This window comes from Zalophus californianus, chromosome 2, assembly GCF_009762305.2.
Source record: "Zalophus californianus isolate mZalCal1 chromosome 2, mZalCal1.pri.v2, whole genome shotgun sequence".
NCBI classification, from domain to species: Eukaryota; Metazoa; Chordata; class Mammalia; order Carnivora; family Otariidae; genus Zalophus; species Zalophus californianus.
Window position 1 is genome coordinate 70265010 of NC_045596.1, and position 25439 is coordinate 70290448.

At 37.2% G+C, this 25439-nt stretch overlaps 1 protein-coding gene across 17 annotated transcripts in view; it reads left to right on the forward strand.

Annotated features, from left to right (window-relative positions):
- The window catches only part of PTPN13 (protein tyrosine phosphatase non-receptor type 13), a 204841-nt gene that overhangs the window by 177966 nt on the left and 1436 nt on the right, over window positions 1-25439 (forward strand). For 12 of the 17 annotated variants that reach the window (XM_027600513.2, XM_027600517.2, XM_027600522.2 and 9 more), the window contains 11 exons: window positions 2039-2100; window positions 4257-4350; window positions 5465-5602; window positions 5701-5789; window positions 10984-11039; window positions 13061-13212; window positions 15252-15400; window positions 16872-16962; window positions 19334-19671; window positions 21347-21562; window positions 23702-23764. In XM_027600513.2, coding sequence (XP_027456314.2) covers window positions 2039-2100; window positions 4257-4350; window positions 5465-5602; window positions 5701-5789; window positions 10984-11039; window positions 13061-13212; window positions 15252-15400; window positions 16872-16962; window positions 19334-19671; window positions 21347-21562; window positions 23702-23764 — 1448 coding nt within the window. The remainder of the gene's footprint in view (window positions 1-2038; window positions 2101-4256; window positions 4351-5464; window positions 5603-5700; window positions 5790-10983; window positions 11040-13060; window positions 13213-15251; window positions 15401-16871; window positions 16963-19333; window positions 19672-21346; window positions 21563-23701; window positions 23765-25439) is intronic. The other 5 variants (XM_027600528.2, XM_027600529.2, XM_027600519.2 and 2 more) reach the window with 1 other exon arrangement.

The window sequence follows — 25439 nt, forward strand, 5'->3', positions numbered from 1 at the left end:
CTTCCCCTCCTCCTCTGTGATCTTGAATGCCTTATGGATCCTGGCTGCTCTCTAATAGTTCCAGTTCATATTAGAGTCGGACTGTCTCACAGAATAGTCAGGAGAGCATTTTTCTAGTAACCTCTGAGTCGTCTGTAACTTTCAGAGCTAAAGAGAATTGTGCCCTGCCCCCTCTTGTAGAAACTGCCTAGTGATCTGTCTTTACGGGGTTCTCTGACTGGACTCCCACAGAACTGATTTCTTTATGAGTTCTGAAAATCATATAGTTATCAGTATTAGGAACTCTCTTATAGTGATGGGATTATAAAATGCCATAGCCATTTTATAAAACAGACAATTTCTGAAAAATTTAAACATGGGACTCCCATATGATCCATCCATTCCACTCCTGTTTACTCAAGAGAAAAGAAAGCATATATCCATACACAAAAAGCATATATCCATACAGCTTCCTTTGTAAAAGTCAAAATCACAAACCACTCAAATGTCCAAAAACGAATGAATAAACCAAGATATCCAAACAGCAGACTACTACTTAGTAATAAAAATGGTCTGTTTAGACATATAGCAACATAATCAAAATAACTTCAAAATAAAACCTTGGAGTGAAAGAAGCCAGACAGAAGAGAGTTTATACTGTATTATTCCATTTACTCAAAATTATAGAAAATGCGAATTATAGTGACAGAAAGCAGATTAGTGGTTGCTTGGAGACAGAGAAGATGAGGGGCAGTTAGGGGAACAGGAGGGAGAGATAACAAATAATAAACTATTATGTTTTGTACTATTCCAAGATGATTTTTTGAACCAGTAGTTTGTTATTAGTATGCTTTTTTCAGTATTTTTCCTGGAAGTTAAATAATGTATTATATCTCCTGGAAATGATATTAAAAGGCATTCTTGGCTCTTTGTAACATCATCCACAAAATTATAGAAATTCATCCCTACAAATTTCATGTCGACCTTCATCTTTCTAGATGGAAACCTTTTTAAGAATTATTTATTTAGGTACGCCTGAGTGACTCAGTCAGTTAAGTGTCTGCCTTCGGCTCAGGTCATGATCCCAGGGTTCTGGGATCGAGTCCCGCATGGGGCTCCTTGCTCAGCGGGGAGCCTGCTTCTTCCTTTGCCTGCCTTTCTCTCTCTCTGACAAATAAATAAACAAAATGTTTTAAAAAAAAGATTTATTTATTTCAGAGAGTGTGTACACACACAAGTTGGGGGAGGGACAGAGGGAGAGATTCAAGCAGAGGCCCTGCTGAGCGCAGACCCCCACACTGAGCTCAGCCTCACCACCCATGAGATCATGAGCTGAGCCAAAATCACCAGTCGGCTGCTTAACTCACTGAGCCACCCAGGTTCCCTTCTGGGTGGAATTATTTTTAGGTCATTCTGTATTTTTCTTCTTTTCTATTTTTTTCCTCTTTAACTTTTCCAAACTCTACTGAATCTTTCAAAATCTTGTAAAAATATAATTTAATGAAGCAAATTATTTTTTAAATATGACTTTTTAATGGTAAGGGACATAATTTCATTTTAGTATATGTATTGAATCTTCGTACTGATGGCTAAGAGTTAAAATTAACATTTGGTTTAGACATATATTAAAAGTTCTATTTAGTTGTATCCATAACTTATTTTATTGTGTTAAATTGATAACCTTTATGAAATGATATACCTGGCTTGCTACCTTCCCTTAAATGGTAAGTACATATAGGTCAACACGTGTGATACCTCTCGCATTCAGTCAGGATAGTTTATACTCAGTGTCTCACACTAAAACCATTCAGCTCAAACTGAGCTCTCCCGCAAACTACAGTATTTTCTTTCAAGAAATTAGCTCTTTCCTTGGAATAAACCCTTTCGTAATATTTGATCCCATCTAGTTGGTTTTAAATCTCTCTGTAATATGACCTCTTCCGGTGTACTAATAAAAATAAGAAACATGCACAGAAATGTGGGTTTTCTTCCACTATTTTGATGCCCCTACTGTGGTTCCAGCTGGCTCTTCCCTGACTTCCTGTGTTGTCCCTTTCAGGTCATCACCCCGTGGAGCCTTGCCACAAGCCTGCTCTCACTCCTAGTAATTCATTCTCCAAGGTAAGGAAAAGGCTGCCTTCTTCATATCATACTTCCTTAGCTGAATAGCCAGCTTGTTTGTCTTGAACCAAACTGATGTCACATTTTAATATTTGCCTTTTTTAGATACATGTAGTGATAGTAGGAATCTATTTTAGTGAACTCATGGCCTTGCTAAGTAAAGCACACTGTGAACAGCCCCCACACAAGCAACCCTCCGTCATTTAGCACATATTTGGCTCTTATATAACTAATTATTTGTATAGATAGCTTTAGTGCAATTTTTTTTTTTTTTTTTGTCATTGTGCACAGTTCTTTTGGTTGTGTCTTACATACCCAGAAGAGAACATACATAATTAAGAGTAGAATAGGTCCTTTGGGTTAGTGTTGAGCAGCAGTGCCTCTCAAATGACAGTTCTGTACTGCTAGTACAGATGGTGCTGACGAAAGGTAGAGGCTTATTTGCTTTTTAGAAGATAGGGAAAATGCTTTACCACAGAATCAAATGTAAGAACCTAAGTCATGTAAGATTAGCGCAGAAAAATCTGGAGGTGATTTAATGAAACTACTTTAATACATAACTAAATTCCACTTTGAGCTTACCCTTTAAGGCCTTATGTATTCCCATTCATTTGGTTAGCATTTCTTTTTATGATTTTCTTCCGGCATGTAATGTACATTCTAAAATGACCCCAGCTGGATCTTCATTCTGTGGAACTGTTTAATCCCACACACATCCCATACAGTCTATTCAGAACCCCATTATTTGAAAGTCTTTCCATGTAAGATCCAGAGCTGAGGCATTGGTCTCCTAGGAATCTGAAAACCTATCATCTTAACAAGATTTCTGAATAAGAGCTGGATTTAGCATAGAAGGAAAATTTGGTGACGAGAAGGTCAAAATTCTATGTCTTTCAGCTCACTAGTCCAGCAAATCCTGAAAAAATACTGCAGGAGAAGAATTATTAGGCAGAAATGATTGGGACACATAAATAATTGAGATACAACAACACCCACTATTCCCTGTTTATTCATAAAGTCTACAAGTACACACAGCTGGAACACCTGAATTTTCATGTATATCTAGTGTTAGTCATGCTGTATGGTGTTCATTTTCTTTATAAATATCAACGTGTTGTTGGAGAAGGAGAGGATTTCTGTTTAACTTAATATAAAACTCTTAGAAACTAGGATCTCTGTTACTCATGATTGCAAACATTTTTTTTGTTGGAGTTCAAATCTTTCAGGACGTCTTTCAAACAGTATTCTGTCCTTGATGCTAACGTCTGTACTATGAATTTCACATAAAGATTGGAGTTTCACAATCCAGTAAAACTTGACGTTATGTAACCACTAGTTATGAAGAAATAATTCTATCACATCTACCATTTTTACTTTTTGTCTTGATAAAAAGAATAAGATCTTCAGAGCAAACCACCTTTTATTTGTATATAATTATTTTAATTCTAATCATTTAATTTTGCATTTTTGCTCAAATCAGTTTTCTTTCAATAGGCTATGCACCATGAAGTGTTCACAATTTACCATTGAATTAGAAAGTTACATTCTAGTCAATATTAATTTATAGTTATGCACCCGTTGTGACTTTTCTCAAATTGAGGTGAGATTTAGCCTAGATTTGAAAATCTTTATACCCAGCAGTTGACTAGAATGCTAAACTAGAGTGTGTGTCCAAGTCACAGCTTCACAAATACTTTTAAAAGATGATTTTTTTCCCTTTCCCTCAACTTCTAAGTTTAGTGATCCTATAAAACTTCCCTAAAAAGTTTTATGAAAAATAAGTCCCATAACATATGCCTCAAAAAAGGAATTTCTGCAGTCAAACAGATTTAAGAAATACTACATAATAGAGTTTTCTTTGGCAACTCAAAATTCATAATAGTAAACATTGTGAGAATTCTTGGAATAAAAATAATGACTTGATGTTATATAATCTGTTTCCAGAGGTTTTCGATGATAGAAAGTCCCATCTTCTTTGTACATTCCATTGTACTGATGTTTCCTAGAAACACTGATCTATTATGTGCAGATATAAAATGGATTTTGTACTAAGAAAGAGGGAGAGAAGGACATGGTGGGGAAATCTACAGTCCCTCCCTAATCTTGGAAGTTAGTAATATAGTAAACTAATGATTTGCTCTGGTTTCATACTTTAGGTTAATGGGGAAGAAATAATTGAAGTTTTATACCCTGAAGGAAAATGCTCTACTTATCAGATGAAGGGATCAGCAAACTTGATTCTCTCCAAAGGTAGTTTTCCAAATCAATCATCCAATTACTCTAAATGCCCTAATAATTCAGGTAACAGAGAAATGATATTGGGCTTACATGTTTCTATAGTGTAAAAAGGAAGCCTTGTTGTTCAAAGAAATAAAAGAACAATGTAAAATTAATTATTCTTAGCTGCATTACTGTATAAATGTCCTGTATTCATTCTCATCTCTAATGTTAAAAATATTTTTAAATGATAGAAAAGATGGCTGGTTTGTTGTTTTTTTTTTAAGATTTTATTTATTTATCTGACAGAGAGAGACAACAGTGAGAGAGGGAACACAAGCAGTGGGAGTGGGAGAGGGAGAAGCAGGCCTCCCGCCGAGCGGAGCAGGGAGCCCGATGCAGGGCTCGATCCCAGGACCCCAGGATCAATGACCTGAGCCAGAGGCAGACGCTTAACGACTGAGCCACCCAGGCACCCCAAGATGGCTATTTTTGTTTGATGGTGTTGCTTATATTCTTTGAAGCAGTAATTCACCTAATAAGTTAGAAAATGTTTCTTGAGGATGTTTGGGCTGCCTTATTATATCCTTAATCTTTGTAAATTTTATTTTTTTTTTTAAGAGAGCATGTGTGCACAAGAGCACACATGGTGGGGGGGCAGTGGGCAGAGGGAGAGAGAGAGAGAGAATCTTAAGCAGGCTCCACACCCAATGCACCATGCGATGTGGGGGCTCGATCGCATGACCCTGATATCCTGACGTGAGCCAAAAACCAAGAATTGGACTCTTAACCGACTAAGCCATCCAGGCACCCCAGTATACCCTTAATCTTTGTAACATAACTTCTTTGAGTTTCTTTCATGAGTTAATAATTTGGGATTAATTTAGGAAATAAGTTATTGATTCACAGACATAGATTTTGGTTTATTTAAGTTGTATTTGTATGGTCTTTTGTCATGGCAACCAGAGTCATGTTGGGACTAGAAATGTCTAGGTTCAATGAGTGTAAATTGCTTTTCCAGTCCTGGCTGCTTTTCCAAAGGAAATGCTTAAAATTTGAAAGACCTGCTGTCTTTGATTTGACACAGTGTCTCTTCTTATATCAATATTTTTAAAATAAAATCTCACGTAAATTCCTGTTTTTCAAGAATCTAATGTACAAGAAGATGATATCTATGATGATCCTCAAGAAGCTGAAGTTATTCAGTCTCTGCTGGATGTTGTGGATGAGGAAGCCCAGAATCTTTTAAACCAAAATAATGCAGCAGGAGATGCCTGTATTCCAGGTAGATGAACCAGAGTGAATAAGCCAGTACACTAAGGAGTACAAGAAGGCCTCTGGGGAGCATTTTAATTCCTTTTGGCCCATTTATTTCTCTCCCAGGTTCATTGAAAACCAATGGGCAGTTATCTGAAGAGAGAGCAGAAGATACAGACTGTGATGGTTCACCATTACCTGAAGATTTTACAGAGGTAAGGATAATACCTAGATAAACACTCTAGGATGCTGTATATTGTTAGAATTACATATCTCCTTAAGCTTGCTTTCTCTGCTGAGGCTTTAACCTCTGCCTCCCCTGCCTCCACCATTTCCGATTTCCCAGCACTGCTCACCCCTTGCCCTGACCCTGGCATTCACAGGTTTATATGTATTTCTCTGGTTCCCACAGGCATTTGAGTTTGTAACCTGTCCTAATGTGCTTGGACTGCCATTGTAAAATACCACCAGCTAGGTGGCTTAAAATACAAAAATTCATTTTCTCACAATTCTGGAGGCTGAAAGTCCCAAGATCAATATGCCAACAAGGCTGGTTTCTGATGAAACCGCTCTCCTTGGCTTGCAGATGGCCACCTTTCACTGTGTCCTCACGTGGCCATTCCTCTGTGTTCATGCACTCCTGGTGTCTCTTCCTTTTCTTATAAGGACACCAGTCCTGTTGGATTAGGGTCCCATCCTTATGACCTCATTTAACTTTAATTACCTCCATAAAGACCCTGTCTCCAAACATTATCACATTGGGGGTTAGGGCTTCAACCTGTGAATTGGGGGATCACAATTCAGTCCATAACATAGTCTTTGCTTTAACCACTTATAAAATATAATTAAGTAAAATTTCATTCACAATAGTTAAAAACAAATAAAAGCTATAGGCATAAATTCAACCCAAAATGTGTAAGACCTATATTATGAAAACTTTAAAGCTCTACAAAGAAGCAAAAGAAATATTAAATATTTCTATTCTTTGATAGAAAAACCTAAAATTTAAATTCTCCCTAGATTTACCCATAAGTTAAATATGGTCCCATAAAATATTTCGACTTTTTTTTTTTTTTTAAATGAGAAACAGAGTGGTTTCCCAAAATGATTTCAAATTTCACTTGGAAGAAATTAGGATGTAAAACTGTCCAGTACAAATCTAAAAAAGAAGGTTCGGCGGCGCCTGGGTGGCTCAAGCAGTTAAGCATCAGCCTTTGGCTCAGGTCATAATCCCAGCTCCTGGAATTGAGCCTCATGTCAGGCTCCCTGCTCGGTGGGGAATCTGCTTCTCTCTCTCTCCTCCTCCCCACCACCCCCCCCCCCCCCCGCTCATGCTCTCTCTCAAATAAAAGGTCTTTAATTAATTAATTAACGTTCATATCATATAAGTTGTTCTACCACCAAAGTACAGATAGATCCCACAAACTTGCACCTTGAGAATTCAAGATGTTTAAGACCAAACATTTTGGGGCAGTCCATCCTTAAAATTGATAAATTGACACTTGAATATATGGGACTTCTGCTTCAGAAGAGGTGTTAACTAAGAGTAAACAAAACAAAGAAAGTAAAAAAACATTTCAGGAAAGGAGGAAACAAAGTACTGAGATAAAAACATGAAGTTTCATTTGTATCACACTCTAAATGTGTTAAAATCACTATGGAAATTACATTCATAAGCAGACAAATTCAAAAAAGACAAATATGACTAATCTCCATAGCTAAAATGAAGATTAAGCCAGTATTCTGGAAGAGTTTTCTGTTTCATCTTATATTTCTAGAATATTGCCTGTATTTGAGTAATTTTAAGTTTCTTACAACTTCCTAAAATATTCAGTTTTTCATAAGTGCATCTCTGGGATCGCTATAAACGAATTGTAGATTATTTACTGAATTCGTTCTTAACATTGCATTCTACACCCCTGGAAGTTTTGTGGGTTTTTTTTTAACTTTTATTATTGAAATATAGTTGAAATACAATGTTGTATTGGTTTCAGTTATACAACATAGTGATTTGTTTTATAACAAAGTTTGTGCTTCTTAATCCCCTTGGCCTGTTTTGCCCATACTCTGCCCCCTCCCTGTCCCCTCTGGCAACCACCAGTTTATTCTCTGTATTTATGAGTCTGTTTCTGTTGTTTGTTCATTTATTTTTTAGATTCTACATCTCAGTGAAGTCATATGGTATTTGTCTTTGTCTTATTTCATTTAGCATGATACCCTGTTGGTCCATCCATGTTGTCACAAATGGCAAGAACTCATTGTTTTTTATGGCTGAGTAATATTCCATTGTGTGTGTGTGTGTGTGTGTGTGTGTGTGTGTGTGTGTGTTCCATCTTTTTTATTCATCTGTTGATGGACCCTTGGGTTGCTTCCGTATCATGGCTATTGAAAATATGCTGCAATAGGGGCACTATCTGGCTCAGATGGTAGAGCATGCAACGCTCGATCTCAGGGTTGTGAGTTCAAGCCCTGTGTTGTGTGTAAAGATTACTAAAAAGAAAAAAAAATGCTGCAGTAAACATAGGGGGTACTTCTTTTTCAGATTCATGTTTTCATTTTCTTTACGTAAATACCCGGTAGTGGATTACTGGATTATATGTACAACCCTGAAAGTCTCAGGGTTTTAATCCTGTGGGCCAGAAGTTAAGCTACTAATCATGGTATTATAAAGAGTGTAGTATAGTACACACTCATTTGTCATTCTACTGTAATTTGTCACTCTACACTTGACTACCTCTTAATGAAATACTTAAGGCCATTGTCTGAGTCTTATTTATGAATGCCAGTCATATACATAGTGTAAATCATCATCTAATCTTTCAACTCTGTTCATTTAGCTATTACTGAACTTGTTTAAGTAAGGGGAACTTGATTAAGCTGGGGATAACAGGGTATGAAGGTATGTCAGGGTTTTTGTCCTAAATTTGCTTGTATGGTCTAGTAGTCAATTTGGGAGTTTTACACATGTAAATAAGTAAGTGTAATTTTTAAAATTATAGTAAAAACATGTCCTAATAAATGTTTATATGGAATTCAGAGAGTGTCTTAAAGAACTAGGGAATAACAGGGAACATACAGGAGTAGATGTTTATGTTATTAAAGGTTCCTAGAGAATTAGCCTTTTAAAGGTGTTTGATAGGTGAGTTGCTATGGGAAAGAGCATTCCATACTGGGGAGTTGCTTAGCAAAGACATGAAGGTTTGGATCAGCCTGGGACTTCCATGGCAATAAATCATTGCAGGTAAGGTGTCACATGGTGTCTTGAAAGCTAGGACTGAAGAGATAGGCAAGGGGGTAAGTTCAGCAAGCAACTTAGATGCTGTGCCAAGAGATTTGATCTTTCTACATCTTGGGGCAGGCAACTTTCCTGGCAGAGGTAGGAACACTTCTCCATGAGGTCAGAAGAGCTAGGATGAAAAGAAGAAAGGCGTGTCCTGCAAAGACATGGCATCATTTTGCTGAAATACATTTGTGTGATTCCTATGTTATTTCTAATTCTGGTTATTCTTAAGAAGTTTTTAAATTTGTAGCCAAAGAGTACAAAACTTTCAGTGGCTTTCCATCACCTATACGATAATCATGCTTGACTCTGGGATCCTGGCTTTATGGGAGCTCAACCAATGTAATCACACAGCCCTGTGCTTATAAGAAGTCCTCTCTTATTTGTAAAATAATGCTGTGTCATCACCATCTTGAAATTCTTAGTAATTTTTTAACAAGAGATCCCATATTTTCATTTGACACTGGGCACTACAGATGATATAGTTGGTCTTGGATCCAGGAGATATTTCTAGTTTTCAAGTTGCTGGATCTGGATTCTTTGAGCAGTAGGATAACAAACTAACCTTCAGATGGGCTAGCCATGATAAAAATCTTAAATCTTTTCACTGAGGCCAAGTGCTAAAGCTACCTCCTGTTCCAGAGAGCCTACAATCCAGAATGAGAAGAGAGACTGAAAGCCAATCTCCTTAACCCAATCCTCCCTCATATACAGGTGAACTTTGCAAAAATAGTGAGAAATTGTTATCACTATCATTGGTATCATACAGTCTAATGGGGAGGACAAGAGAATGATCAAGTAAACACCCAAATAAACAAGCAATTACAAGTTGTGGTAAGGTCTATGAAGTTTTAAAAAGAAAAAAAGTGCTACAAAAGAGAATAACCAAGGAGACCTACTTCAGACTGTGTGGTTAGGGAACATCCTTAGAAGGAAAGGACACATTGAATGAAGAAAAAGTACCTTCCATAGGAAGAGCTTTGTGGTGAAAAAAGGTGAGCTATTCTGAAGAACTAAAAGAAAGACTGTGGATTTGAAGCCACAGGTAAGTGGAGAATAAAACCAGATGGATTATAGAGGTAGACAACCTAGGTAATTCGGGGTCTTGAAATGAAAGGAATTTCCCATTTGTTAAGATAATTTGTCCTAATAAAGATTGAAATGTAAGATTTATTAACCATGTTAGAATGAAACTTGGCATCTTCTTCTAATTGTAGCAAACTGCTCCTGCAGTATTTGGGTCTCTGAGACACCATCTCCCATTACAGTATGAGTTGATTGATCTATGTTCTCCATGGAGAGACTCCTCACTTTAGTAATAAAAGGGAGGGGCGCCTGGGTGGCTCAGTCGTTAAGCATCTGCCTTCAGCTCAGGTCATGATCCCAGGGTCCTGGGATCGAGCCCCACATCGGGCTCCCTGCTCTGTGGGAAACCTGCTTCTCCCCCTCCCACTCCCCCTGCTTATGTTCCCTCTCTCACTGTGTCTCTGTCAAAAAAATAAATAAAATCTTTAAAAAAATAATAATAATAAAAGTAAAAGATAATTCTAACGCATTGAAAATTACTAGGATATTTCTGGAGAGCCCATTTTCAGATTTTAAAATTAAGTATTGTAGGGCTCCTGGGTCATGATCTCCAGGTCCTGGGATCAAAATCTGCATTGGGCTCCCTGCTTATCAGGGAGTCTGATTCTCTCTTTCTCTCTTTATCTCTCTCCTCCCTCTTCCCCTCCCCACAACTCATTCTCTCTCTCAAATAAAAAAATAAAATCTTTAAAAAAAAACTGAAGTAGTGTAAAAGCATATACCAAATATGCATATCTAAATAATCATAATTTAGCTTTTCATCTTGCTTTTTCCTTACCTCTATACTATTAATATCCCTTACATAAGAAATGAAAAGCCAGGATGAGTGTGAAGGTGATTAAGTGGAACCAGCAAAACGTCTTGGGTCACTGAAGATGCCTTAGCCACAGTTTGACATTAATTGAATGTCATATGTGTCTTTGTTACAGGAGGATGGACATAACAGTAAATATAGGAAATAATAACAGGAAAAAATTGAACATTATGAGATAGATTTTTTTTTAACAATGGGCTAATGTGATTTTTATTTCTCTTTATTTTAGTCTGTCAAAATGAATGGCTGTGAAGAATATTGTGAAGAAAAAGTAAAAAGTGAAAGGTAAGAAAATAATCTTTTAAAGTATAACAGTTCCATTCTTTTTAGAAGTGCTCTGAAGATTTTCATTTAGATGTTGCTTTTGAAATTAATTTATTCTTTTCCAATAAAAAGAGAATATTTGACTAAATTATGGACCTATGGTTGAATATTAAGGGAGGTTTTAGTGACGTGTGACAATGTGTTTGTTAAAAGAAGTTTATCCTTGACCATGGGAAAAATGAAAGAAAGGTCTAAAAGGGAATGTGCCAACAATGATGATAGTGATTATCTCCTAGTAAGGTTAAAATAAAACCAAAGAAGATAAGAAACATTTTAAAACCCCACAGTTTTGTTTCTTTTTGAAAACAGTTTCTAATACAAAATAGGATTTTTCCTGATACATTGTTTAATGTTTTAAAAAGTTATATATATAAGTTGGCCAACAAAGTGATTGTACATAAATAAATTTTGCTCCATATCAGATGATAACCTAACAATCAAAGGGAGCTACTTGCATTTTCCTAGAAAAGCAAATTGACAGTGAATTTTGCACTAACTAAAATTAGACAAGGGAGTACATATTATTAATGTAGAAATGCATACAATTTAAATTTAAAAGATAAGCAAATATCTGGGCCAGCTGCCATGAATTGTAAAGATACAGGCTCTACTCCATTAGGCAGGGGAAGGGGAGGAAGGAGGAAGGGTAGATTAGTGTATGTAATTTATTTGCGTGGCAGTTAGAAACACTATTAACATATAAATTTTATCTGCATGTTACTAATTCTTGGATACACTTTTTAATTTTAAGATCTCTGAAATCATATACAATCATCAATATTATTTCTTAATGTAAACAAAACAATAGTGTATCTTACAATGATGGGTATCATAGATTCAAAGAACTGTAGCACATAACCTTCAGTCTAGTAATTTTATTTCTAAGAATTGCTCCCATTACCACGTGTGCAAAGACATTTCTACCAAAATTTAATTGCAACATCATTTATATTTCTAAAAAAACATAATATACACAGAATAAATTAGGGTGTACTCACACAAGCACCCATGAAATACTAATGCAGCTAATCAAAAGAATGAGAAAGAAGGGAATGCCTGATGGATCTCCAAACTATATCCTTGCAGACAAAATATACTTACTAGATGACAAAAGCAACCTCATAGGTGCAGAGCTTGCAAATTAAGTATTAATTGTAACCCACAATTAGCTGGAGTAGAGGAAAACATCCACCATAAAAGCATAATTGCCGCCCCGTTATTGATGTTTCTGAATATCAGAAAATGAAAAAATGTGTTCAGCCTTTTACATTATCCTTTTCCCCTCATTACCAAATATTTCTCCTCCCTAGATTCTCTTCCCTAGCCATCCACCTTACCAGGGAGATGGCATCTACTTTGTACCCTAGAATAATGAGAACTTGTACTGTGCTTTGTTACATTAAGTGAGTGCGCTGATACAGAAGTGTCTTTCTAGCCCCCAACTGTAGCAAAAATTAGATGTCCATCAATAGAGACTTCTATAAATAATTAAGATACATCCATTTAGTACAATAGTAGGTAGCTATTAAAAAGACAAGAGAGGGTCACCTGGGTAGCTCAGTCAGTTAAGCATCCAACTCTTAATTTCAGCACAGGGCTTGATCTTAGGGTCATAAGTATAAGCCCCACGTTGGGCTTCATGCTGGGCATTGAGCCTACTTAAAAAAAAAAAAAAAAAAAAAAAGACAAGAGTTACACTCACACAATTATAATGGGTTATCCACATTGAGGGGCAGAAACAAAGCACCACTTTCTCTATCCCCAAGGGGACTCCTTCAATCTAAGGTTCAAAGACAGGGTTTGTTTGAGGATAAATTTTAGACTGTACTAAACAATTCTGTATTTCAGTTTAATTTCCATCTACCAATGAATTTTAGGAATTGTGGACTTGGATTTTTTAAATCAGATGTTCTATTTTTAAGTATCATGATAATTGTAGAGGAAACAAGGGTTCAAGGACATAATATTTAAATTTATTTCAGGGACAAAACTGAAGAAAATATTACCACTGTGTTTTATTGTCATAGCTTGATTCAAAAGTCACAAGAAACGAAGCCTGACGATGATGATGAGATAACATTGGGAAGTGATGAATTGCCAATAGAAACAACAAACCATGAAGATTCTGATAAAGGCAAGAATTTTATGAGCAATTCTTTTGTCAAAAGTAATAGATTAAAAAAATAAGCCTTTGAAAATTACAGTTTTCAGACTATATGGATGTGTTATTTCACTGTGTACATTATTTGGTTCCATACATAAAGTAAAATCACATAGACAAACAGCAACATTCAGTTATATAACTAGATATTTGCACAGGTGTAGGCTAAAATTCTCAGTGGCTTAAAGTAAAACACACAAATAAATGTGTAAATACTTTAATTAGAAACACAAAGTCAGGGGTTCCTGGGTGGCTCAGATGGTTAAACGTCTGCCTTCGGCTCAGGTCATGATCCCAGGGTCTGGGATGAGCCCCACATCAGGCTCCCTGCTCGGTGGGAAGCCTGCTTCTCCCTCTCCCACTCCCCCTGCTTGTGTTCCCTCTCTCGCTGTGTCTCTCTCTCTGTCAAATAAATAAATAAATAAAATCTTTAAAAAAAAAAAAAAACAAAGTTACAATTTTGTCAAACTGGAAAGAGTCGAGGAATGCATTTTATTTATAATAAAATAGGTAGAATAGCTCAAAGATAGGAAATTATTACCCTTGCATCTCAACCTCATTTTTTAAAAACAGGAGTTAATTGCTCTGTCCTATTAACTGCTTCTTTCATTTTATAACTGAGCCAGTGGAGAAATGAGGCTCCATCCAGTGTATCATTTCTCTTTTTTTTATAAAGGCAGTGTTATACTAATGCAATGAAAGACATGGTTTTGTAATCTGAAGTCTTAGCTGTTAAAGGAAATTAACGAAGTTGAATTAACACTTTTTCGATTTAGGTAAATTGTTGGTGTCAGTGATGGTGCTCTTGTCAAATCCTGTAGCCCATGCTCATCTCCAGCCTTTGAGATCCTGTTGCCTTTACACTAAGCTCTGTAAAAGTTTAATTCTGTATTTACAAATAGCCTTCACTCCACCGGATGTTCAGCTTCTTGAAGTATCTTGTACAGCTTTGTATACCCCACAAAGCCTAGCATTATTGTTGCCTACATAGTAGTTGCTGCTCAGTCAGTTAAGCATCCAACTCTTAATTTGTATACCCCACAAAGCCTAGCATTATTGTTGCCTACATAGTAGTTGCATCATCAGAAAGCTTTAATCAACTAATTTAGCTGCAAAACTATAGCAAGAACTCTCTCCTACTTTTTTCCAGGATAATAGTTGCCTTCTGGTGTAAGCAGTTTCCATAGAGCAGGTACTAAATTAGATACATATCTCTTCTAAGACACTGATATCACTTGTTTGATAAGCTCCTGGAGACCCCAAGTTTTCATTTGTATTGAGAAAACTTTCAAATGCCCAAGACACTGGCACTGATTATCGAGCGGGGGTAGAGAGAGGAGGCATCAGCATTTCTAGTGCAATGTCCCATTGTAAGGAATTTCTGAAGCATCTCCCTTCATCTTTTCCCCAATGTGCTTGGAAGCTAATTTAAGTGCAAAGCATTAACGGGACTACATACATTTTCATCAAGAAAATAGTGTCATTTGAGTTAAGAGAAGGAAAAAAAAATTAAACTCTTCTAGAAATTGTAAATACATGAGAGCCAAGAGCCTTAAGAATTTCTAAACAGTGAGGTGTTTCCTTAAAAGTTGGGTACAAGGGCCTTGCTATGCCCAAGATTTTATGTTGATTGTAGGTATCTGCCTACCTGTTCTCCTGCCATATTAATTCTAAAGACTCTGCTTTTGTAAAAAAAGATGAGATGAGAATAGGCTCAAGTCAGTTCCCTTATTGGCTAAGTCAGTTTTGGGGGAAATTTTTTTTTAAAAATCAACTGCTGTCAGTGTGCCTGGGTGGCTCAGTAGGTTAAGTGTCTGCCTTCAGTTCAGGTCATGATCTCAGAGTCCTGGGATTGAGCCCCACATCGGGTTCCCTGCTTAGCAGGAGCCTGCTTCTCCCTCTGCCTCTGCCCCTTCCCTACCCTGTCCCTACCCCACCCTTGTGTTTTCTCTCTAAGTAAATAAATAAATAAAATCTTTAAAAAAAAAAATCAACTTCTGTCTTCTTGTTAGATCATCCCTTTCTGACAAATGAGGAGCTTGCTTCACTCCCCATCGTTAAAGTGCTTCCCTCTGGTAAATACACTGGCACCAAGTTGAAATCAGTCATTCGAACATTGCGAGGTTTATTAGATCAAGGAATTCCTTCTAAGGAGCTGGAGGTAAGTGGCTTCTACCAATGATTCCTTCCCAAAGTTTTATGCAAAGTTAGGAGAAATTTTGAAAATGTCCATTACTTTATAACTTTACTTCCAGCTAAAAGCACCATCTTGTCCTAGCCAGCAAGAAATTAATTTTTCCAATTAGGATCCTAATAGTATTGATTTAAAGAGATCTCTTTAGCCACTTTGGAGCTTGACAAATCTCCCCAAAGATTACCTTCCCTGCCTCACAGTAGAGATAGAGAAGCTTTTTTTTTTTTTAAGTCAAGTGTCAATTCCAACCATCCACTAAACTTTATAATTAATACACAGTAGATGTGGTTCATTAGCAACAGTTTCTAATTTAATACAGCTCCGGAAATATGCCCCTTGGTTCAATGCAGCAATGGTTCAGAGCCCTTGCTCATGTGGTCTTGCTGGCAACGTCCATATTTACCACTAGGCAAAAGAGGAATGTAGTACCATTGTGGTTTTGGGGTTTACCTTGTTCATCTCCCTCAAACCATATGCTTACTTTGCCCACTTCCTGAGCTTTTCATAGCCACTGAAGTGAAAGGAGCTAACTTCTCTTGAGAGCTTCTGAAATGTGCTAGATGCTTCGTATTTAATACTCAGAATAATGTAAATCACATTAATAGTTTGGAAACAAGTTCACAGTAGTTGAGGTATACTCTTACTCTCCATTTTACAGCAATGATTTCTTCTTTAAGGCTTAAGTTTAAATGTCACCATTCCAAAGACCTGCCATAACAACCCTTTATAAAGTAGATCTTTATTATTCTCTAACATAACAGCTTGCTAATTTCTTCAAAGCATATATCACAGTATTTGTTTATGTCTTTACTGCCTCTTTCTCCCAATAGTCTGTAAGCTCGAGAACCAGAATCATACCTTCTTCCTTACCACTGTATTCCCAGCACTTATTACAGTGTCCTGCATCTAGTAGGCATTTTCAGTATACATTTGCATGGATGGATGGATAAAGAGATAAATGTGTGGATTAATGAGTGAATGAAAAGTGAGGGTTGACTTTAAAAACCTAGGACTGTCTAACCACAACTCAACCACATGGGTTATCCTATGACCCCACAGATAATATTGTCAAGAAGTTCTGCTCCAGCTCATTACTTTAAGCCAAAGTTGCTTTTATATGTTGTTTTTTCTTCCTAAAATATAATTATAGACCTCTTTAAACTGAAATTTAAAATTAAGGTACAAAGTACAGCCTCGCAAATTTAGTTGACTACATGTTAAAGGTATTTGCAGCGATATATTTCGGCAACTGGTATATCAGATTAGTACTAGGATTTTAGACTTGCTTATCTTGACAGGACATACCTATTTCTTAACACTCAAAGTCTGCCCTGATCAGTAACAAATTTTACACCCTGCATATTTAAAGCATTTGCAATTATTGCTGAATTATTGCTTATCTCAACAAATTTAACTTTATTTCCATTTTTCCTTGCAGAATCTTCAAGAATTAAAACCTTTGGATCAGTGTCTAATTGGACAAACTAAGGAAAATAGAAGAAAGAACCGATATAAAAATATACTTCCCTGTAAGTTTAATCTGACTTCAAATCAAATATGTCTAAAAAATTTGAACTGATTTAAAACTTTTATGCTAGTTCACCCTCTCTCTCACACAAGTGTACACACACACACACAAACACATATTTAGAGATTAACATCAGTAACAAATCTAGATATACAATGTGAATTCCTTTTTAAATTACGTATGTATTCTGAAAATCAATCAGAAGAATCTTAACTCTTTATTCAGACATTCATGAATTTTTGCAGCATAGTATTAGAAATTAATCAGTGATGCCAAATCAGTAGTTTTATTCTTTTCAAAGATTTATTTATTTATTTGAGAGAGAGAGCATGAACATGCATGGGGGAGGGAAGGGACAGGGAGAGGGAGAGTGCGGAGCCCGAGCTCCATCTCACGACCCTGAGATCATGACCTGAGCCAAAATCAAGAGTCCAGTGCTTAACCAACTGAGCCACCCAGGTGTCCCAAATCAGTTAATTTTAAGGTCTTCTTAAAAATATGAATCAGCTTCTACAGGAGAGGGTGCCTGGTTGGCTAGACCAGTTGGTAGACCATGTGGCTCTTGATCTCAGGGTCATGAGTTCAAGCCCTACGTTGGGTATGGAGCCTACTTTAAAAAAAATAAAATTAAATAAATAAAAGTATGAATTCACTTCTGGGATGAGCAGTTTCTTAGTTCATGTGTCACACCAACATCTATTTATTCCACTCATTTTAACTTGAGAGAAATTTATGATACATTATATGTGCATGTGGCTGCAGTGGTATCAACAGGGGTGCTACCAGGTTGCATTATAGTTTGAATTGTTTCAGATACTAGGAAGAAAAAAGGGAATTCTTTTTACCCACATTTTACTAATTTCACCAATCAACATGTGACTTTTTTTAAATATATATGGGTATAGGCAAAATATTAATGTCTAGCAACTTTTTTTTTTTTTAGCAACTTCTTATAGTAATCAGCCACATTTATATATTAGCACATTGGATTCCACCGTGTATGATACAATGATCCTATCTTTGCCAGGAGTCATAAATTCAAAGATCTGTAACAGAACCAATAGTGACAAATGATGCAATAACTAAAAGTACGACTGAATTTTTTCAACCAAGTTGGAAGATGCAAAATTTATTTTAGAAAACTTCCTGTGAAAAATGAATCTTAGCATTTTAAAAATGAAATTGATAAGGGTTCAGCGTAAAGTAGGTAGGAATTATTTCAGCTCCCCCTCCCCGCGAAAATGGCCAGACTAGTATCTCAAAGTCAAATGGGATAAGCCATAAATCCAGAACTACTGAGTGGATTTGTTTCCATGGACTAAGAGATAGAAGTCAAGTAATTGAAGGGCAATTGATGGAGGATTTTGAAAGCTATTACTGAATTCATAATTTGATAATCATAGAAATTACCAGTTAAATTCATAAATGTTTTAAATAGAAATGACTTTCTGGGGCGCTCGGACGGCTCAGTCGTTAAGCGTCTGACTTTGGCTAAGGTCATGATCCCAGGGTCCTGGGATCGAGCCCCGCATTGGGCTCCCTGCTCAGCGGGAAGCCTGCTTCTCCCTCTCCCACTCCCCCTGCTTGTGTCCCCTCTCTTGCTGTGTCCCTCTCTGTCAAATAAATAAATAAAATCTTAAAAATAAATAAATAAAATGCTCTTTAAAAAAATTAAAAATAAATAGAAATGACTTTTGATATAAAGTACTTACAAATTAATTCTCTTGGATAAGATGGCTTACATATACTTTTCACTGGTTTGAAACTTCTTTTTTGACTATGATATTACAATCAGACAGAGACAGGGGCCTATATGCCTAGAGAATAAAGCAAGCTACCTTTTTATTTATTGTGTTCATTATTTTGGCTGCTAATTTATAAGAATATAATTTAATTAGATGAGCAAGAGGTAATTATGCCTATTGTATTTGTAATAAGTATTTTAATAGTTGCATTATAATACTAATTTTTTATTAAATAATCTGTCAGCATTGTCATTCATTAAATTCATTACTGTCATCATTAAAATAAGGATGGATAAGAAGTAGCAAAGTTATGTTTCTCTAGTAACTTATTAAGAAGTTCTAAATGTATTGATTGATTTATTTTAATTTTTCAACCAAATCTCTGTAAATAATATCAAATTGTCAGAAACTCACAGAGTTGACATCTTAGATATACTTGTAACAAGAGCAAAATGAGTAAATATAAAATGATTTGACTGTAATTTGAAAATATGCCTTTATTAAAAAGTGTGATTTCTTTTATGGTTCTGAGGAACTTCTCGTAATCTTTGACTCCTCCTGTTTATAAGGCTCTTGTTTAAAAATGCATGATATAGATGACTCTGTCTTGTGGTGGGAAATTCACAGATGATGCTACAAGAGTGCCTCTTGGAGATCAAGGTGGCTATATCAACGCCAGCTTCATTAAGATACCCGTGGGAAAAGAAGAGTTCGTTTACATTGCCTGCCAAGGACCTCTCCCTACAACTGTTGGAGATTTCTGGCAGATGATTTGGGAACAAAAATCCACAGTGATAGCCATGATGACCCAAGAAGTAGAAGGGGAAAAAATCAAATGCCAGCGCTATTGGCCTAACGTCCTAGGCCAAACAACAATGGTCAGTGACAGGCTTCGGCTGGCTCTCGTGAGAATGCAGCAGCTGAAGGGCTTTGTAGTAAGGGCAATGGCCCTAGAAGAGATTCAGGTAAGTGAGTTAAATCTTTCCATCTCCTAAGGCTCATCTCCTGGTTGGAATGCAGGCCTGGGCACTTTCCACGATAGCATCCATGTATTTCTAAATGAAAGTCAGCAACTTCGGGCTTCCCATTTCAGTGGAACTGAGGTCACCCATTATTTTTTATCTAATAGAAACTTAAATGTGATCTTCTAAACTGCTAGTTTCCTCTAGTATGTACTGTATTAGGTTGAAAATGAGAATACAGGCCTTTAAGGTGACCATTCATCATCCTTTGCTTAGTGATAGAACAGAATGGCTCAGAAGCTATGTGCTAGAAAATGTACTTTTTTTCCTAAGGTCAAACCTCTAAGAAGAGTGAATAAAACTATTTTTTAAAAATCTCTAAGTAGCAAATATTCCCCCATAAACACAACATATTAGATAAGTGGATATACCTTAAGTGAAACTGCTACTTTTCCTCACCTTCACACCCCCTCAATTTCACCCTCCTCCCCCACCCCGACCTGCTTAAGTGTAAGTATGGTTGACCCTTAAACAATACAGGGGTTAGGGGCACTGACTCCCATGCAGTCCAAAATCCACATAAAACTTTTGACTCTCCAAAAACTTAATTACTTAATAGCCTACTGTTGACCAGAAGTCTTACCGATATCATAAACAGTTAACACATATTTTATATATTATATGTATTATAGACTGATTCTTACAAGAAAGTAAGCTAGAGAAAAGAAAATGTTAATTAAGAAAATCATAAGGAAAATATTTACACTACTGTACTATAAAAAAATCCGTGTATAAGTGGACCCATACAGTTCAAACCCATGTTGTTCGACGGTCAACTGTAATGGGTTTCCTGTTGGACTTTGACTTGATTCTGTTGGTCGAATGTAAATGTAGCCAAAGATTTCCTTCACAGTTTTTGATGTGATTTTATAAAGAATATACCTTATTCATTCACACCAGCATACCATTACTTATGCTAACACAGTTGTTCAGTATTCCTTAAATGATTCGTTTAATTAATACATGGTTTGTAGAGCTCGGGCCCTGTTACGGAATCTAGGGATTCGGCAGTTAGCAAGACAGACAAAAAGAAATCCCTGACCTCATGGAGTTTAGTTGTTAATGAGGAAATACCAGTGTTGATGGTGCTGTGGAAAAAACCCTAAAGGAGTTGATTGAGCCACAGGGATGAGGGGGCGGAAGGGATTTCAGTCAGAAAGAACAAGTGCAAAGGCCCTGGCTTGAACTGTGTCTCGTTTTTAAAGAACCACAGAGAGGTCCCTGTGGCTGGAGCAGAGCGGCCGGGAGGAGGAGGTCAAGGAGGTCAAGTCTGAGAAGTAGCTGGGTCAAATTACGCAGGGCTTGTAAGGCATTGCAATGACTTTGGCTTTTATCTAGAGTGAGTTTGAAGTGGAGTCATTTAGAAAAGGTTGTTATTCATATCAATGTAATCTACTTTTAGGGTTTCAAAAAGTAGCTTTTACCAGTGTTTAAAATGTAGATTTAGCAACCTCCTTGATAAAGACCCTCCATGTGTTCTTTGATGGAGTCTTTCTGTCTCTTGCACCTGTCCTTTGATCCAATGGGCAAGTCAAAGTTTGAAAGGACAGTATATTATTAAAAACTAAAACATATGTGTGAAAATATAGTATTTATTTCTTCTATTGTACAATTTCAGACAGGAGAGATACGACATATTTCTCATCTGAATTTCACTGCCTGGCCAGACCACGATACACCTTCTCAGCCAGATGACTTGCTCACTTTTATCTCTTACATGAGACACATTCATAGATCTGGCCCAATCATCACCCACTGCAGCGCTGGCATTGGACGTTCAGGGACCCTGATATGCATAGATGTGGTCTTAGGATTAATCAGTCAAGATCTTGAAGTGAGTACAAGATATAGGCTGAACTAGCATTTGATCAGAATTAACAGTGGAATCTAACTTTTAATAATGTCTTATGATCTTGGAATTTTTTTATTTAGCAGGGGTTTTGTTGGGGGGGGGGGTACTTAAGATTTTTTTTAAGTAATCTCTGCACCCGACATGGGGCTCGAACTCATAACCCCAAGATCAAGAGTCACATACTCCACCAACTGAGGCAGCCAGACACCCCTATTTAGTAGCTTTTATGAATGCCTTAATTTTCTTACTATATCAGATCGTATTTTAAGGGTGCCTGGGTGGCTCAATCAGTTCAGTGTTTGCCTTTGGCTCAGGTCATGATTCCCGGGTCCTGGAATCAAGTCCAACATTGGGCTCCCTGCTTAGTGGGGAGTCTGCTTCTTCCTCTCCCTCTGCCCCTCCCCCCCTACTTGTGCGTTCTCTCTCTAAATAAAATCTTTTTTTTTTTTAAGATTTTTATTTATTTATTTGACAGAGAGAGACACAGTGAGAGAGGGAACACAAGCGGTGGGGGGCGGGTGAGGGAGGGAGAAGCAGGCTTCCCGCTGAACAGGGAGCCCGATGTGGGGCTAAATCCCAGGACCCTGGGATCATGACCTAAGCCGAAGGCAGACGCTTAATGACTGAGCCACCCAGGTGCCCCAAATAAAATATTTTTTTTAAATTGTATTTTAGTAAATGTTCAAAACTACCCAGATCATAATCAAGAAGAAATAATACTTTTTTGTATTTATTTTACTGGTTCTAACCATGTGCTCAAAATCTCTTATGCAGTATTGCATTTTACTCTTTACAGGCTGTAGGCTTGTATAAGGTAAAGTCAGTGTCACTGTCACATTTAGGGATAGAAATATTGAAGCACTGGGACGCCTGGCCAGCTAAGTCAGTAGAGCATGTAACTCTTGACCTTGGGGTTCTGAGTGCAAGCCTCACGTTAGGTGTAGAGCTTACTTTAAAAAAAAAAATGTATATTGGGCGCCTGGGTGGCTCAGTCGTTAAGCGTCTGCCTTCAGCTCAGGTCATGATCCCAGGGTCCTGGGATCGAGCCCCACATCGGGCTCCCTGCTCCGCGGGAAGCCTGCTTCTCCCTCTCCCACTCCTCCTGCTTGTGTTCCCTCTCTCGCTATCTCTCTCTCTGCCAAATAAATAAAATCTTTAAAAAAAAAAATTTATATATATTGGGGCACCTGGGTGGTTCAGTCGGTTAAGTGTCTGACTGTGGCTCAGGTCATGATCTCAGGGTCCTGGAATCTGGTCCTGAGGTGCACTCTTTGCTCAGCAGAGAGTCTGTTTGTCCCTCTCCCTCCCCCCACTTGTGTGCTCTTGAGCTCACTCTCTCTCGCATGAATAAATAAAAATCTTTAGAAATATATATATATATATATATATATACAGAAGCACAAAAAAAGTATATTTGAGATAAAAAGACATTCTTTTTTTGTTATTGTTTACTTATAAGTGGGAAGTGTATACTTTGTTATACAAATTGATGCTAGTCCGTAAACAATTACTCCCACTTTAGAAAATATTACTAAGTAAACAAAATTAATGAGTATAATCTTACTTAAAATCTAAGGTAGTATAAACCTTACTTAAAATGTTAGAATATCTTACTGTACATAAGCAGTTAAAATCTTTGTCTCTTAAAGAATTTTCGTGAAAAGTAGTTCTATCTTGCTCTTCACACACTATTATATATACCATAATAATTTAAGTAGAACAAAACAAAGTCTCTTTCTCCCTTGTTTCAAACTGGTAATATCAGTGAAAATAAAATGATCAGGAATTTCATTCTGAAAAGCAAACTGTAGGAAAAATAGTTTTGTCTTTTTTTTTTTAATGTTGATATTAGAAATTAGTCAAATTCCAGAGGGGAGAGAATTTCTTTTGGGCATTTGTTTGTGTTTTTTGTTGGGGATTTTCAAATAGAATAACCTCCTCTAATTCTTACAAAGATTGTAAATAAAGTTATCAAATGAAGGCAGGGTCAGTCCACTGACTTATTTTGTCCAGAACAGTTTCCCAAGACTGCTAAAAGAAGGAGAATGAGATACAGGATCTTTGGGTTTCAAATTCAGTAACCCTTTTTATCTAACGTACAGACTCTGTTTTCTTTGGCAGTTTGACATCTCTGACTTAGTACGCTGCATGAGACTACAAAGACATGGAATGGTTCAGACAGAGGTGAGTCTTGGTTGGTGTCTCCTAATGAGGATTTTCATGAAGATGCTGATGTTTTCAAAATTCTGGTTAAACCATTTCTCTTCTTAAAGGGTCCCCACGTTATTACATAAAATCAAAGATTTATGGTGGTAAGGGACTTTTTTTTTTAAGCATTAGGACTAATTCAGAAAAAAAATTAAAATATTTCAAAGATATGTCATTTAAATTTTGCCTTTAAATGCAGGAAATGAGGAAATGCAGTATCTGCACTGAACAGTATACAGAGAATGGGGTGGCATGTTGATGGGGAAATTGGGGTTGGTACAAAGTAGCATATAATTAGTGGCATTCTTTCCCCATTTCCAACTTTAAAAAGATATAGAAGGTAACATTCTTGCCACAGAAATTTCCTGAGAGGGATTGGATTCATCAGCATTGATGAGAAGTCCAGAGGGCAGGCTGGAATTGCTTCGCTTGGAGAAGGCACTTTTGGGGGAGAATGAATGGGTGGGTCTGTGTATCCTCTGTTTTGATCATGTTGTCATTTCTCTTACCTGAAATCAAACCATGGGTCATATCACCCGCTGACCTACAGACGGGTCTTTCACAAGAGCTACATTGTGTAGAGTATCTGTCTGCTCTCAGTGGTTCCACTATCCTCGTTGTTTGTATTGTGAGGAGAGATACGGAAACTATTTTCATATTTCTGTAAATTCACATTTCTCTACCTCTTGAAGAATACAGAAGTTTACTATCTTTAAAATTAAAATTTGCCTACTTTCCCTTCAGATACATTTTTAATTCAAGTTAAATCTCCTAAATATTAAGCTGATTGACACATTTTTTAGGTTAAGAAAGCATACTGATCTGTATAAGCAGTTCCTTAGACCCAGGAAGTTCACTCATTCAACAGATATCTATCTGAATGCCTCTTATGGACCAGGCACTCTTGGTAGGTGCTTGGAGCACGTCAGTGAATGAAAAAAGATCTTCTCATGGGGTGGTGACGAGGAAGGTAGCTATTAAGCAGATTAACTAAGTAAGTTATATAGGATCTTTGAAAGCGGTGAGTGCTTTAGAGGAAAAAAATAGAGTGGGGCAAAGAGGTTGAGTTGAGGCAGGCTGGGGGAGGTAGTTTAAATAGGGTAGCAGCACTGAGAAAGAAACACTGAAGCAAAGACTTGAAGGAAGTACAGCGGGGGGCATGAGGCTAGCTAGGAATAAGAGCATTTAAGGCAGACAGAACCTCCTGCTCCGAGGTGGGAGCAGGCCTGGTGTGTTTAAGAATGGCTATGTCTGGTGTGGCTGAGGTGAGAAGGGGAGCTGACGGGGCCAGGTCTGGGCTTTCCTCTGAGTGAAATGGAGACATCACAGGATTATCGGTGTGGACTGACATGATCTGACTCACATGTTAAAGGTCCTCTGGCTACTGTGTTAAAACAAGACCCAACTTGGGGAGGAAGGTGCAGGCTTAGAAGCAGGGAGGTTAGTTTGGTGGCAGGCAGTGGGCCCAACCTGGAGTAGTAGTGACATAGGGAGAAGACGACATTATGGGAAGTAGGTTTGCTACCGGATTGTTTGTGGCATGAGAGAAAGTGAAGGACAGTCATGTGCAAATGTGGGAAAGTTAAAGTACAGATGAGCACAAAGGAAATAAAAGGGTTACTTATATTCCTACTCTTCAGAATTGTTCACA